The sequence below is a fragment of the Brachyhypopomus gauderio genome, chromosome 6 (assembly GCF_052324685.1).
Source record: "Brachyhypopomus gauderio isolate BG-103 chromosome 6, BGAUD_0.2, whole genome shotgun sequence".
Classification (NCBI taxonomy): Eukaryota; Metazoa; Chordata; class Actinopteri; order Gymnotiformes; family Hypopomidae; genus Brachyhypopomus; species Brachyhypopomus gauderio.
The window spans coordinates 20647803-20661889 of NC_135216.1; the positions used below are offsets into that span (position 1 = coordinate 20647803).

General features: G+C 41.1%; 1 protein-coding gene across 9 annotated transcripts in view; it reads left to right on the forward strand.

The window, feature by feature from the left end:
- daxx (death-domain associated protein) overlaps positions 1-13850 on the forward strand; it is a 33701-nt gene extending 19851 nt beyond the window's left edge. For 5 of the 9 annotated variants that reach the window (XM_077009543.1, XM_077009546.1, XM_077009545.1 and 2 more), the window contains 7 exons: positions 353-469; positions 6781-7012; positions 7345-7514; positions 7823-7970; positions 9703-10207; positions 10611-10740; positions 10882-13362. In XM_077009543.1, coding sequence (XP_076865658.1) covers positions 353-469; positions 6781-7012; positions 7345-7514; positions 7823-7970; positions 9703-10207; positions 10611-10740; positions 10882-10977 — 1398 coding nt within the window. In that variant the 3' untranslated portion in view covers positions 10978-13362. Of the gene's footprint in view, positions 1-352; positions 470-6780; positions 7013-7344; positions 7515-7822; positions 7971-9702; positions 10208-10610; positions 10741-10881; positions 13365-13401 lie in introns of those variants that run through there. The other 4 variants (XM_077009542.1, XM_077009544.1, XM_077009550.1 and 1 more) reach the window with 3 other exon arrangements.
- Positions 13851-14087: the final 237 nt, after the last annotated feature.

Consider the following 14087-nt stretch of genomic DNA (forward strand, 5'->3'; position numbering starts at 1 on the left):
ATCCTGGGTGTTGTCTGTCTTATTGGCCACATAGATTAAGTTTTATTATATCATTGTGTTTGACCATATTTAAGCCTATTGTGCTTCCATGACCATTTGTCAGTGAGTATTGAGTGGGCTTTTGTTATTGTCAGTGCACTTTTACATTTGTTTTTGTTTTCGTTCATTAATTTTGTCCATTTCAATTCTACAACATATTTGCATTTTTTTTCCCCTGTTCATTGCTTTGACAGTACTTTGCCAGTAATTTCTGTTCTTGTTTACGGTAAGCTTGTATTTGTTTTCTTGTACATCTTGTGTTTACAGTGCAATTGCTGTTGGAATGTTCACTGTACCATCTTGTCTGTTTCAGATGATGAAGATTTATGATAAACTATGTGAGTTAAAGGGGTGTAACACACTTACTGGCAGAGTGATCGAGCAGAGGATCCCCTATAGTGGCACACGTTACCCCGAGATCAACAAAAAGGTATGATATAATTGTAAGGGTTGCCTTTCTTGTGGCTTAAGTATTTCTTAAAATAATTTAATTATGGGGTCCCGTGGTTAGGGAACTGGTCTTGGCACAGGAGGGTCATGAGTTTGATTCACAGCTAATCCATCACTGAAGTGCTTTTGAGCAAGGCACTTAACTCCAACTGCTACATGGGCACCAGGGCTAGGGCTGTCCACCACTCTGGACATGTACAGTCATGGCGAAAAGTTTTGAGAATGACACAAATATTATATTTTCACATGATCTGCTGCCCTCTGGTTTTTATATGTTTGTCAGATGTTTGTATCACATACAGAAATATTATTGCAATCATATTATGAGTAACAAAAGCTTTTATTGACCATTAGAATGAGTTAATGCAGCAAGTCAATATTTGCAGTGTTGACCCTTCTTCTTCAGAACCTCTGCAATTCTCCGTGGCTTGCTCTCAATCAACTTCTGAACCAAATCCTGACTGATAGCAGTCCATTCTTGCACAATCAATGCTTGCATTTTGTCAGAATGTGTAGGTTTTTGTTTGTCCACCCGTCTCTTGATGATTGACCACAAGTTCTCAATGGGATTAAGATCTGGGGAGTTTCCAGGCAATGTACCCAAAATCTCTGTTTTGTTCCCTGAGCCATTTAGTTATCACCTTTGCTTTATGGCAAGGTGCTCCATCATGCTGGAAAAGGCATTGTTGATCACCAAACTGCTCTTAGATGGTTGGGAGAAGTTGCACTCTGAGGACATTCTAGTACCAGTCTTTATTCATGGCTGTTTTTTTTATGCAAAACTGTGAGAGAGTCGATTCCCTTGGCTCACCTCGTCTTCTCCGAACAAGCTGTTTCCAGATGTCCCAAACAATCGGAAAGGGGATTCATCAGAGAAAATGACTTTACCCCAGTCCTTAGCAGTCCACTTCCTGTCTGTCCCTGATGTTTTTTCTGGAGAGAAGTGGCTTCTTTGCTCCCCTCCTTGAGACCAGGCCTTGCTCAAAGAGTCTCCGCCTCACAGTGCATGCAGATGCACTCACACCTGTCTGCTGCCATTCCTGACCAAGCTCTGCACTGCTGGTAGCCCGATCCTGCAGCTGAAACTTTTTCACTTTTAAGAGATGGTCCTGTCACTTGCTGGTCTTTCTTGGGCGCCCTGGAGCTTTTTTGGCAACAATGGAACCTCTCCTTGAAGTTCTTGATGCGATAGATTGTTGACTGAGGTGCAATCTTTCTAGCTGCGATACTCTTCCGTTAGGCCATTTTTGTGCAGTGCAATGATGACTGCACGTGTTTCTTTAGAGATAACCATGGTTAACAGAAGAGAAACAATGATGCCAAGCACCAGCCTCCTTTTAAAGTGTCCAGTGGTGTCATTCTTACTTGATCATGACAGATTGATCTCCAGCCTTGTCCTCATCAACAACCACACCTGTGTTAATGGAGCAATCACTGAAACGATGTTAGCTGGTCCTTTTAATGCAGGGCTGCAATGAAGTTGAAATGTGTTTTGGGGGATAAAGTTCATTTTCTAGGCAAATATTGACTTTGCAATTAATTGCTGTTAAGCTGATCACTCTTTATAACATTCTGGAGTATATGCAAATCGCCATTATAAAAACCGAAGCAGTAGACTTTGTAAAAATTAATATTTGTATCATTCTCAAAACTTTTGGCCATGACTGTAGGTAGGTAGGTAGATACTTTATTGATCCCGAAGTAAATTTAGCAGTCAGTAGCAGTTACACAGTAACAAATCACAGTAATGGACACACACACACAATTTAACAATAACTTAAATAACTTACGACATTCACAAACAAAACACAGACTATACACGTGTGCAAGTATCTCAACCAGAGAAAGGAGGTAGTGCAGTACAAGAGAAATTGAGTAAAACTGGAAATAGTATGTGCAATGTCCAGTAGTGCAAATGTATGGGATGAACTGCAAAAGTGTCAGTGACCAGGAGTGTGGATGTACTGACAATGTACGGAATGTATGGACATACAGTAAACAATGTTCAGGACATAGTCAAAATGACCAGTGTCCAGAAGGGCAGATGAACTGAAAGGTAGTAGTGCAGGTAGCAAATAAATAAATAAATAAACTTGTGCAACAGAAGAGACTCGTTCCTCATCTGTCCCCCTCCCTCTTTCAACTCCACTGGGAGGAGTTGAAGAGTCTAATGGCTCTTGGCACAAAGGATTTCCTGAGTCTGTCTGTAGAGCTGCTCTGTGACAGGAACCTGCCACTGAACTTGCTCCTTTGGTCCATAATGATGGTATGCAGTGGCAGTGCAGTGACAATCATCTTCCATGATGGAGAGCGGTTTGTGCAGTGTTCTCTCCACCACCGTAACCACAGAGTCCAGCTCCACACCATCTACAGACACTGTACGCCTGACCAGCTTGTCCAGTCGCATCTCGTCCTTCTTTTTTGATACTCCCCAACACACCACAGCATAGAAGAGACAGCTGGACAATACAGTCTGGTAGAACATCTGCAGGAGCTTCCTACAGATGTTGAAGGACCCCAGTCTCCTCAGAAAGTAGAGCCGGCTCTGCCCCTTTCTGTACAGGAAGTCCGTGTTGGTTGACCAGTCCAGCCTATCATCCAGGTGTAGTCCGAGATACCTGTAGGTCTTAACCGTCTCCATCAACCCCCTCAATAGAGACAGGCTGTGTGGGTGTTCTGGTCCTGCGGAAGTCCACCACCATCTCCTTGGTCTTGGAGGTGTTCAGCAGCAAGTTGTTCCTGTTGCACCATGCCGCAAAGTCACCCACAAGATGTCTGTACTCCTCTTACTGCCCTCCTCGTACACAGGCCACAATGGCAGTATCGTCCGAAAACTTCTGCATGTGGCACGTCTCAGAGTTGTACTGGAAGTCTGAGGTGTAGATTGTGAAGAGGAATAGAAATTACAGTCCCCTGTGGAGCTCCTGTGCTGCTGACCACAGTCTCTGATGTACAGTCCTTCAGCCTGACGTACTGAGGACATAGCACTTTTGTAAGTCGCTCTGGATAAGAGCGTCTGCTAAATGCCATAAATGTAAATGTAAATGACTACCAGTGAGGTAGTTAGTGAACCAGGAGATCCACCTTCATCCTCACCAGCTTGTCTCTTAGATGGAGGGGCTGAATGGTGTTGATGGTGCTGGAAAAGTAAAAAAAAACATGACTCTCACATGACTGCACTGCCCCCCCTGTCCAGGTGAGAGTGAGTCCAGTGGAGAAAGTACAGTATGGCATCCTCCACCCCCACTTTTGCCCTGTAGGCAAACTGTAGGGGGTTCATCGCATGTTGAACCTTGGGTCTGAGCTGGTGTAGAAGCAGACATTCCAGGGTCTTTATGACTTGCGATGTAAGAGCGACTGGCCTGAAGTCATTGAGCTCACTGGGGTGCGGTTTCTTTGGTACTGGAACCAGGCAAGTTGTCTTCCACAGTGTGGGGACCCTCCCCAAGTGCAGACTCAGGTTGAAGATGTGCTGTAGGGGGGGGGGGGGGGGGGGGGGGCAAGCTCAGCAGCACAGGACTTCAGTAGTCTGGGACACACCCTATCTGGTCCAGTTGCCTTTCTAGAGTGGAGTCTCCTCAGCTCACCTCTGACCTGTTCTGTAGTGAAGGTGAGTGGAGGGGGAGACAGGGGGGCTGCCGTGGTCTGCTGGGTGTGAAGAGGGTGAGAAGAGGGAGGAGTGGGGACTGTGCTGTCTGCCCATGGGAGGGGTGCATGAATAACAATGGGAGAAGGTGAGGTGTTAATGTCCAGGCCAGTGTTAATTTTGACAGCAATTTTTGATTTAGTTTTAGTCTTGTGAAACTAAAATGTCATTTAGTTTGTCATAATTTAGTTACTGGAGTTGTTTTTAGTCTTAGTCTAGTTTTAGTCGACTAATTATCATTAGAATTTAGTTGACTAAAATATAAATGGTGTAATAGTCATTATATACACTTGTACAAAATGAAACATTTATTAACCAGTTACAGAATATTATTGTTTGTTTGTGCAATATATACAAAAACAGATTTCCAAACAACTTTATTGACCTGAACTCAGTTATTGAGAATAACAAACCATTGATGGCCAGTAGGCCTGCTCTACCTGAAAACATGGAGTTTATGAACAATACATATTACATTCGATATAAAACTGGGTGCTGTAAAAACAGCAATGCCATAGCCCGCAAATGTCGTTTCATTTGTCGTATTTTTCCCGACATCATCGTCCCACATGGTTTACCGTCTTCTTTTTCTCAAAGTCAAAGGAGAAATGTGTCCATTAGTGGTGGGCATTATCGGCCCACCACTAGTGTTCATATATCGCCTCTTATCTTTCTTCCTGCTGACATTGTCGAGTTCACAGGCTAGTATGGTCTTCCCGGGTTCTGTGCGATGTGAAGATGTTGGTACTGATTGGACTGTTACCCGGTTTGTCCCGCCTTTTCGTGTACGCTAAAGTAGTTACGGTTGGATCTGTTCTGAACTTATCCCTACCTTTCACTAAACTAAATCAGGTCTGATTGGATGTTGTCGCTGGCCAATATTTTCATCTCGTTTTTATTCGTTGACGAAAATGTCCATTAATTTCATCATCATTTTTATCCCTTCATATAGTTTTTATTTAGTTATCGTCTAGTTTTCGTCATGAAAAAAAGGTTCGTTTACGAAAACTATGACAAAAATTATTCGTCAACGAAATGAACACTGGTCCAGGCAAACAGAGACTGAAGTAACAGGAGAAAAGATGAGGGGGGAAGTGGAGGAAACGTCAGCCGGAGCCATAAGGTCTTGAACAGGGCAGTCAAACCGGTTATAGAAGGTGTTGAACTCATTGGCTCTCTCACCCTCACTGTCACTGTCTGCTTACAGCCCGTGATGGTCTTCATACCATTCCATACCTCCCTCATGTTATTCTCCCTCAGCTTCTGCTCCACTTCTTCCTGTCGGAGTCCTTGGACTCTCGCAAGTGGACTTTGAGCTCCCTCTGTACACTCTCACTCCTAAGCTCCTCCTGGTTGTTATCTTTAAAGGCCCTCTTCTTTTTGTTCAGAAAGCCTTTAACACTGCTGGTTATCCAGGGCTTGTTGTTAGCTCACAGGAACAACCACGTCCATGCAAAAGTTCATGTAGTCCATCATGCAGTGGGTCATTTCCTCGATGTCCTCTCCTTATGGCTCCTGCAGAACACTCCATTCAGTGGACTCGAAGCAGTCCTTGAGAGCCTCTTTGGCAACAGGAGACCATTTCCTGAAGGAGCGTGTAGATGCAGGTTGTCTACGGACCTGGGGCTTGTACTGGGACTGCAGGTAGACCAGGTTGTGATCAGATTTTCCCAGAGGGGGGGAGGGGTGTGACGGTGTATGTGTCCTTTACGTTGGAATAAAGGAGATCAATAGTTCTATTTTTCCTGGTGGGACAGTCAACCTACTGGTGGAAAGCAGTGAGTACTGAATCCAGTGTGATGATGATAAAGTTCCCGGAAATGGCTATGTAGGCCTGTGAATAATGAGTTTGTAGTCTTGCGATGGTTGAGTGAATGACGTCACAAGCGTTCTCGGCGTCAGCGCGAGGAGGAACGTAAACACAAACAACAATGGCATTGGGGGGGGGGGGGGGGGGGGGGGTCAAACCCTAGACGTCAGATTGGCTACCATGTATGTCAATCAAAATACAACCCTCAGTGCAGAGTGCAGATGGACAATAGCCTATCATTCATCCACTACTTTTTAATGTCATGTGATCTACCCACACTTCCTTCGCGATCGACCCAAACTTTCTTCGCGATCGACCGATCAACGTAATGGGCACCCCTGGCCTACAGTGTCTGAAAGGGTTGTCTTTCAGCTGTGTCGCACACAGCAGCCTAATCATGATCGTATTATTGGGAAAATTTTGGGCTCAATTTTCCCACCAGATCTGAGATTCTTGTCAAAGTCAAATTTATTTATATAGCATTTTTACAACACATGTTGTCACAAAGCAGCTTTACAGGTGCATGGGTCCAGATCCCTAATGAGCAAGCCAAGGGCGATAGTGGTAAGGGAAAAACTCCTTAGGTGGGGTTTAGGAAGAATCCTTGGGAGGACCAAGACTCAAAAGGGAACCTGTCTTCCATTGGGTGACCCAGCTTGTAGAAGTCCATATTTGTGATGTGACGTTTGGCTAGTTTAATAACCACTGTTGCGCTCTTTTTGCAGAGGCAGTAATGATTTGTGATTTGTAATTTTAAGATGTGCAGCTTCGTCAGAACTCCCACCACCTTTCCGTTTGCTACCTATGTACTATCTCACATTATTTTTTTGGACAGATTGAGCGATTCATAAACAGACCGGAATCCCATCAGAATCCTCCAGATTATGGTGACATTCTGCACGTGATTAAGTGCACCAATGATCGATATGAACTCCAACTCAGCCGCAAGCAACAAGCACAAATCGCCCAGGAGGCATTCCGTGAGACTGGCAACCGGCTCCAGGAAAGACGTCATTTGGACATGGTGTACAACTTTGGATCCCATATAACAGATTTCTACAAGCCCAGTAATTCACCTTGGTTGTTCATTTTCACACTTAAAGAGAAAATGCATAATAGCTATGTAACAGATCTACAGCATGACATAAATACTTTGTGGTCACTTTATGATTTAGCTATACGATACGATTGTATGTAATCGTCAGCCATAACATGAGCAGGTATCTATTGGTATGTTTTTTGCACAGCTACATATCTAATTCAGTAGTATTTGAAAGAATGCAGCATGTCCCTTACTTTACACAAGCTGTGACCACCTTCTTAGCCTCTTTCAGGGACAACATTTTTATGCCACTTAAGTTACGAGGTGGTGCTAAACTCTGGGTCTCTATTTCTTTAGCCTCAGATCCTGCCCTATGTGACTCGGCGTTGTCTCAGAAATTGCGCTCTAACAGAGAGGTGGCCCTCACCAACCTGGAAGAGGTTATCAACAAATATTCCCATAGACAGGATGACACTGAGGAAGAAGAAAGGAAAAAACGTCAGGAGAGAGGGAAACAAAAGAAGGAGGTAAGGATGAAGTCAAGAAGGCATGATATGCTGTGTCATCAAACTGCTAAAGATTTTGTGTAGAGCATAAAAATGTGTAAGCCGAAGGCAGACGTATTTGAGTAATATGCTATAAGATGCAAGTGTTCCGTTCTCTGCAGGTAAATCATTAAATATTTTAATAGCTAACTATAGATTATTTTTTCTGCACGGACTAGATCACAAAATATTACAATGTGTTGTACCACCTGAGTGGTGGTGTTTCATCATGAAACAAATCTGAATAACACTTTGTCTTCTTGTACTTTTTCTTACATTGGCATGGTTAGCAGAATGAAACAAAAGCACATGAGCAGGAGAAGAGTGAAGAAGAGCAGGAGGAGGTAGAGGAGGAAGAGGAGGAGGAAGATGAGGAGGATTCTTCAGATGTAGATATTGAGGAGGAGATCCATGCCAGTGAGGCACAGCTTGGGCCAGGTGAGGTGTAGATGTAAACAGCAGATTAAAAAGAATAACAGCAACAATAATTCTGGTTTTTCCTCAGACTCCATTGTACCTGTTTTGGGGTTTGGATCAATAGTTCAGGCCGTAATCAAGAATCACTCATTTGAACTTGCAGTAGAACCCCAGAACTCTATGCTAATTCGTTCCGGAAGGAGCATTGAGAAGTGATGCAGTCAAGTTCCGAATCAATTTTAACTGACAATGGATTAATCCATACTCAACCATTAAGTTGAATTCTAATGCTAAGTCAGTAACACGAATGCCTTTTTCATACTTCTCTATGATCACCCTTTTCAACTCTATTGTTATTCTTACCATTTTCCTCTTCTGATTTTCTGCTATGTTTTTCTTGGGACACATGTTTTTTGTCTAAAACAGTACAAAAAACAATAAAAATACAGCAAAAGCTTGGAGCGCAGCCTCAAAATTGTTTAAAACCCATTGAACAACACCAACTAGCAGCATGTGACAGAAGCACAAACTGTATTTTGTTTACAAAAGTCACGGGAGTTGGGTTGGATTCCAAAATTTTCTCAAAATTTTGTGTTAAACTCCGAATATGTAGAGTACTGAGGTGGTCGAGTTCCGGGGTTCTACTGTACTCATTTTAAAATAGTTGCAATTTAAAATGACTTCCCACTTTTACTGAATCTTATATTGGGCATGAAGTGGTCTAGACCTGTTGTACATGGGCAGTTGTTGTCCAAAGGAAAAACATGTATATACCAATGGATAAAAAAAAAATTGTATTACTGTGAAGACATTTGAGTAAAAAAAAAAATAAAACTTTGTGTAATCATATTCTGATGATCGTGTTTGACACTGGCATTTAAAATGATTCAAGAAGTGTCATGACCCAAGTGGCCCATCATTTAATGATGTTTTAAGTGTGTGATAAATTGCCTAATTACTGTAGAATATCAAGTTCCAACAGATCCATTTTATAATATTAACCGTGTAAATATTCTAAAGTAAACTAAGGTTAATTCACGTGAAATATGGAATTATAAGGGTACATCACATTTTTCTAAATAAACCTCAAATAGACTGCTGCTTTTCTATTGAGTTGCATAGGCATGCTAATAAAGCAGCACAAAACAGTTGTGTATTTCCAAGGTTCTAAAAATCAAAGGATACAGTTCTAGAATTTTTAGATTCTAAAATTATTCACTTCATTTCACCAAAAATATATATTAAGCAATGAGAAAACAGGATGTGTTCAAAGGTCTACTTTAAATCTAAATTATTTTTCAAAGCAGACTTGACATACAAGTCTCCTCCTGTTATGCCTATAGCTCTAGGTATGATATTTTGTTACATTTTGTTTTGAATGGCCTAGAGGATTGCAAAGAAATAGTAAAATAATAAACAGTATTATGCACTGGTTGAATTCCTCATAAGATTTATGAAAGTATTTCAGGCATCTACTTCAGGGCGTAACATGCTGCACCATCAATTACACTACTCATTTAGAAAACTGTATTTCTCAAAACTCCTCTTAAACAATGTAAAAAATTATATTAATTAGATTTTGTCTTAAACTGAAAGATGGCAATTCTCCTTATTGCTGGCCCAACAAACTAAAGGGAGAAAATAAGCAAACAATGTTATTTTTGTTTTAAAATCGTTTCATTTTTATTTTCCTTTTCATAATTTATAGCAAAAGAAAAAATCTCAGGAATTATTTATTTATGAAACATTTCAGATGATGGCAGTGACAAGGAAGAGGAGCAGTTGAACAACTGTGATGTTGAAAAACCCAACAAAGATGGGTTGTCACCTTCAGTCATATTGCCCAGCCAGGATGAAGATGAAGGTGAGGGTGGTAATGAGGTCCCACGGTGTGACGGTGAAGCATGCAGGAATGTGACCACTGAAAAATCACTTGACGGCAAGCATGGCATAGAAAGTCCTTCTTCTTCAGAAAGCCCCAGCCAATCAGAGCTGGGGAAACTTCAATCTGACATGGACACTTTTGCCTCCCAAAATCATCATGCATCTGCTCCTGACAGCATCAGTGATCTCACAGAGATTGTATCAGCTAATGAGAACTCCACATCCACGCCAATAACTGTGTCAGCCTGTTGTAGTCCACTGCCACCCAGCCCTGGGGTGATTGACATGATGTGTAATGGCAGGAAGAGGAAGCGTGATTCAAAGATGAAACCCTTGATGGTCCAAAATGGCAGCATCAGACGGAACAGTGTCAGGTAAAGTCTGAACATGAATGTTTGTCTGAACGTGACTAAAGGGAAGTCCTAGATTTTAGTGGTGTCTAATGTCTCAATGATCTGTTGATTGTTGATGATTTTTTTATATATATATATATATATATATATATATAATTTTTATATATGCAGTAATCCTTCAGTACATCTAGACAGTATCAATTAATTTATGTTTTATTATTTGCCATATATGGAATGCTTACTCTTGCAGACAAGTACTCTGAACTTTCATTTGCAATGGCAGCTGATGGTCAGTCAACTTTGTTCAGTACTTTAAGCTTTAACGCCATTAATTGTTGATGTTATGGTTCAGTGTTAAGTGTGAGTAATGTCCTGGGTACTTTGTGCTTAAAGGTCATTTCCTGTAAACATTCTTATTCTTTAGTGACACTGATATCCCTCTGGATATGGGGGTAGCCTGCAGCCCTGTCCGAGCAGATTCCACACGGGCTGACACACCAACTCAGGACTTGGTCAGCAGCTCTCGCTCAACACCCCCCCCTAAAAAGAACAAGGCAAGTGTATATGTGCGTGTGTGTGAGACACTATATTATATTTAAGTAATATTATAAACTGCAGATTTTTACATTCTTTGTCTTTGTCATCCATTCCAGAATCAGATTAGCCATGTTTTGCTTGATTTGCCTTTAAATGAAGTGAATGTGGCTGAAATTCGAGATGTTTTTAGAAAAGCAAAGTTCTTCAATTTCTCAGTCACCTCGAAATCAAAAATTTCTGTATTACAATGTTAAGTTACATCCTTTGTCATATTAATCATGATATTAAGCATATCATATATAAACAGGTACCCTGGAAATGCTCTGCCCACTTTTTTCTGATCATCCATGATAGAGTGCAGGCTAGCATTCACATTTAACTGTTTCCACAATCTAAGTAAAATTTGATAAATTCCTTACCATCCATATTTTTTTCTATTTCACCTGGAAATGCATTCTGGATTCACATTGGCTTTAACATTGCAAGTTAGTTACAAGTCTAGCATAACCAATGCTTAGCTGACAAGTACCATCCTGTAGTATTGTGATACGTATATTATTAATAAGGATGGCATCGATCCAATACCATGTATTGGAATTGGGTCAATATAAAAAAAAAACTGCTGAATCATACACTCACCAGCCACTTTATTAGGTACACCTGTCCAACTGCTCATTAACGCAAATGTCGATTCAGCCAATCACATGGTAACAACTCAATGCATTTGGTCATGTAGACATGGCCAAGACAATCTGCTGCAGTTCAAACCGAGCATCAGAATGGGGAAGAAAGGTGATTTTAGTGACTTTGAACATGGCATGGCTGTTTGTTCCAGACAGGCTGGTTTGAGTATTTCAGAAACTGCTGATCTACTGGGATTTTCACGCACAATCATCTCTAGGGGTTACAGAGAATGGTCTGAAAAACAGAAAATATCCAGTGAGTGGCAGTTCTGTGGGCGCAAATGCCTTGTTGATGCCAGAGGTCAGAGGAGAATGGCCAGACTGGTTTGAGCTGATAGACAACAGTAACTCAAATAACCGTTTGTCGTTACAACCGAGGCATGCAGAAGAGCATCTCTGAATGCACAACATGTTGCTACAATTTGCACAGGCTCACCAGAATTGGCCAATAGAAGATTGGAAAAACATTGCCTGGTTTGATGAGTCTTCTGCAATATTCGAACAGTAGGGTCAGAATTTGGCATCAACAACATGAAAGCATGGATCCGTCCTGCCTTGTGTCAATGGTTCAGGCTGATGGTGGTGGTGCAGCAATAGTGTGGGGGATATTTTCCTGGCACACTTTGAGCCCATTAGTACCAATTGAGCATCGTGTCAACACCACAGCCAACCTGAGTTTTGTTGCTGACCATGTCCATTCCTTTATGACCATAGTGTACCCATCTTCTGATGGATACTTCCAGCAGGATAACACGCCATGTCATAAAGCGTGAATCGTCTCAGACTGGTTTCTTGAACACGACAATGAGTTCACTGTACTCGAATGGCCTCTACAGTCACCAGATCTCAATCCAATAGAGCACCTTTGGGATGTGATGGAACAGGAGATTCGCATCATGGGTGTGCAGCCGACACATCTGCAGGAACTGCGTGATGCTATCATGTCAGTATGGACCAGACTCTGAGGAATGTTTCCAGGATCTTGTTGAATCTATGCCACAAAGGATTAAGGCAGTTCTGAAGGCAGAAAAGGGTCCAACCCAGTACTAGCAAGGTGTACCTAATTAAGTAGCCGGTGAGTGTATATTGTAGGAGAAAATTCTAAGGAAACCGACATGGCTCACTGCCATGGATCTGCACCAATGGTGACTTATTAATTCTTTAAATAAATAAAAAACAAGCAAAAATTTCACAGAAAGCAGCAAGAATCTCACAGAAAATTAGCCAGACAGCAAAAGTAGTAACCGAACAAGCCCTCTACTTCTCCAAGTTCATGAAGTTAATTACTCTATGGCTTTAGTATAGTTACACCATATGAAAAATAATGGTTTGCCTGCTGAGATTTAAGGTGAATGGCATTTCTGACCATATTACTGTATAGGAATCACTTCTGAATAAAGCATGCCCTGTTATTAGCCAAGAAAAAATCCCAATATGAGTTCTGTTTATAAATTGTAATCTGTTCGAGGTTTAGTATCAATCAACATTAGCTGAGTAGGGAACAAGGCAGTCCACAACACAAAATTGCCCTGCCATTTACCGTTACCTGAAATGTTAAGGCACACAAAACAGATGAGCTGGCATATTTTTGTTTGACTCATCTGTTACGTACATTTTAGTAAAGAATTCCATGTAGCCCACTCAATTAAGCAGGACTTACAAAATAGATGGCCTGCTGCCTTAAATTTCAGTAATTTACACATTACATTTGGTTGTTAAATGCATGCAAATACCCCAGCTATTATATTGCGCTGCACTTGTTCTCTTCTACCCAACCATATCTGCCTGGTATATTGGTTGGCTGATATTGTTTATATATACTGAACAGTTGAAAGTTTATTACATGTTCATATACATCATATATAATAATATAATTATTTGTTATGAGATTATATCGTTTAGATTTGCTTTCCTATGTGTTTTTGCAAATGCACAAACAATCACTTACTGATGATGCAAAACTGATGAATGCATTTCCTGTGTTCTAACCCACAGGTGAATGTGGCAACACAGTGTGATCCGGAAGAGGTGATCATTCTTTCAGATTCAGACTGACCTAGGCACACTGCCGTGTTAAAGGGCAGTTAGCATTTGTCTCCATACCTCTTGACTCTGCTAGTGCCTGCCAATGTGAACTCTTGGGCTCCCTTTGGAGCAGAGGAACAAAGCCCTTTGCAGTGGGCTTAAACTAACAACATACCAGAACCTTTTAAAAGCTGCAACGTACTTGCACTGCCCAGGTATGGCACAGCAGTAGTTATTCAGGGTCTTGTAAGTGTTTAAATTGTAAAAGACTATTGTAATGGGTTTTTATTTTTGAATGCTTGGGAGTTCAATCAGCGTCTGACTTCGGTGCTATTGTAATTAGATAAAATTGTAGGGTATGACTGTATTTTATGTTACAGTGGGTTTCTTAACAAACTCAATAAAAACTTTTGTGCAGATCCTTTCTGTATATTGTTTTTTATACCGTTTTACTGTGAACCAAAGGCTAAAATTCACATCAGGGAACAGTAGTTTACCTGCATGTCTTCATTGTTTCTTTCTAATGCTGCTGTTTGTTTCAAATGCATTCTTTTTGAGTTGTCAGGCTTGTAAAAGAATAGATGATCTGATATTTTGGCAGTTTTAGAAAGGATGAGATGTATGGCAGCATGATTTACTTTTTCATTTTTTCTACT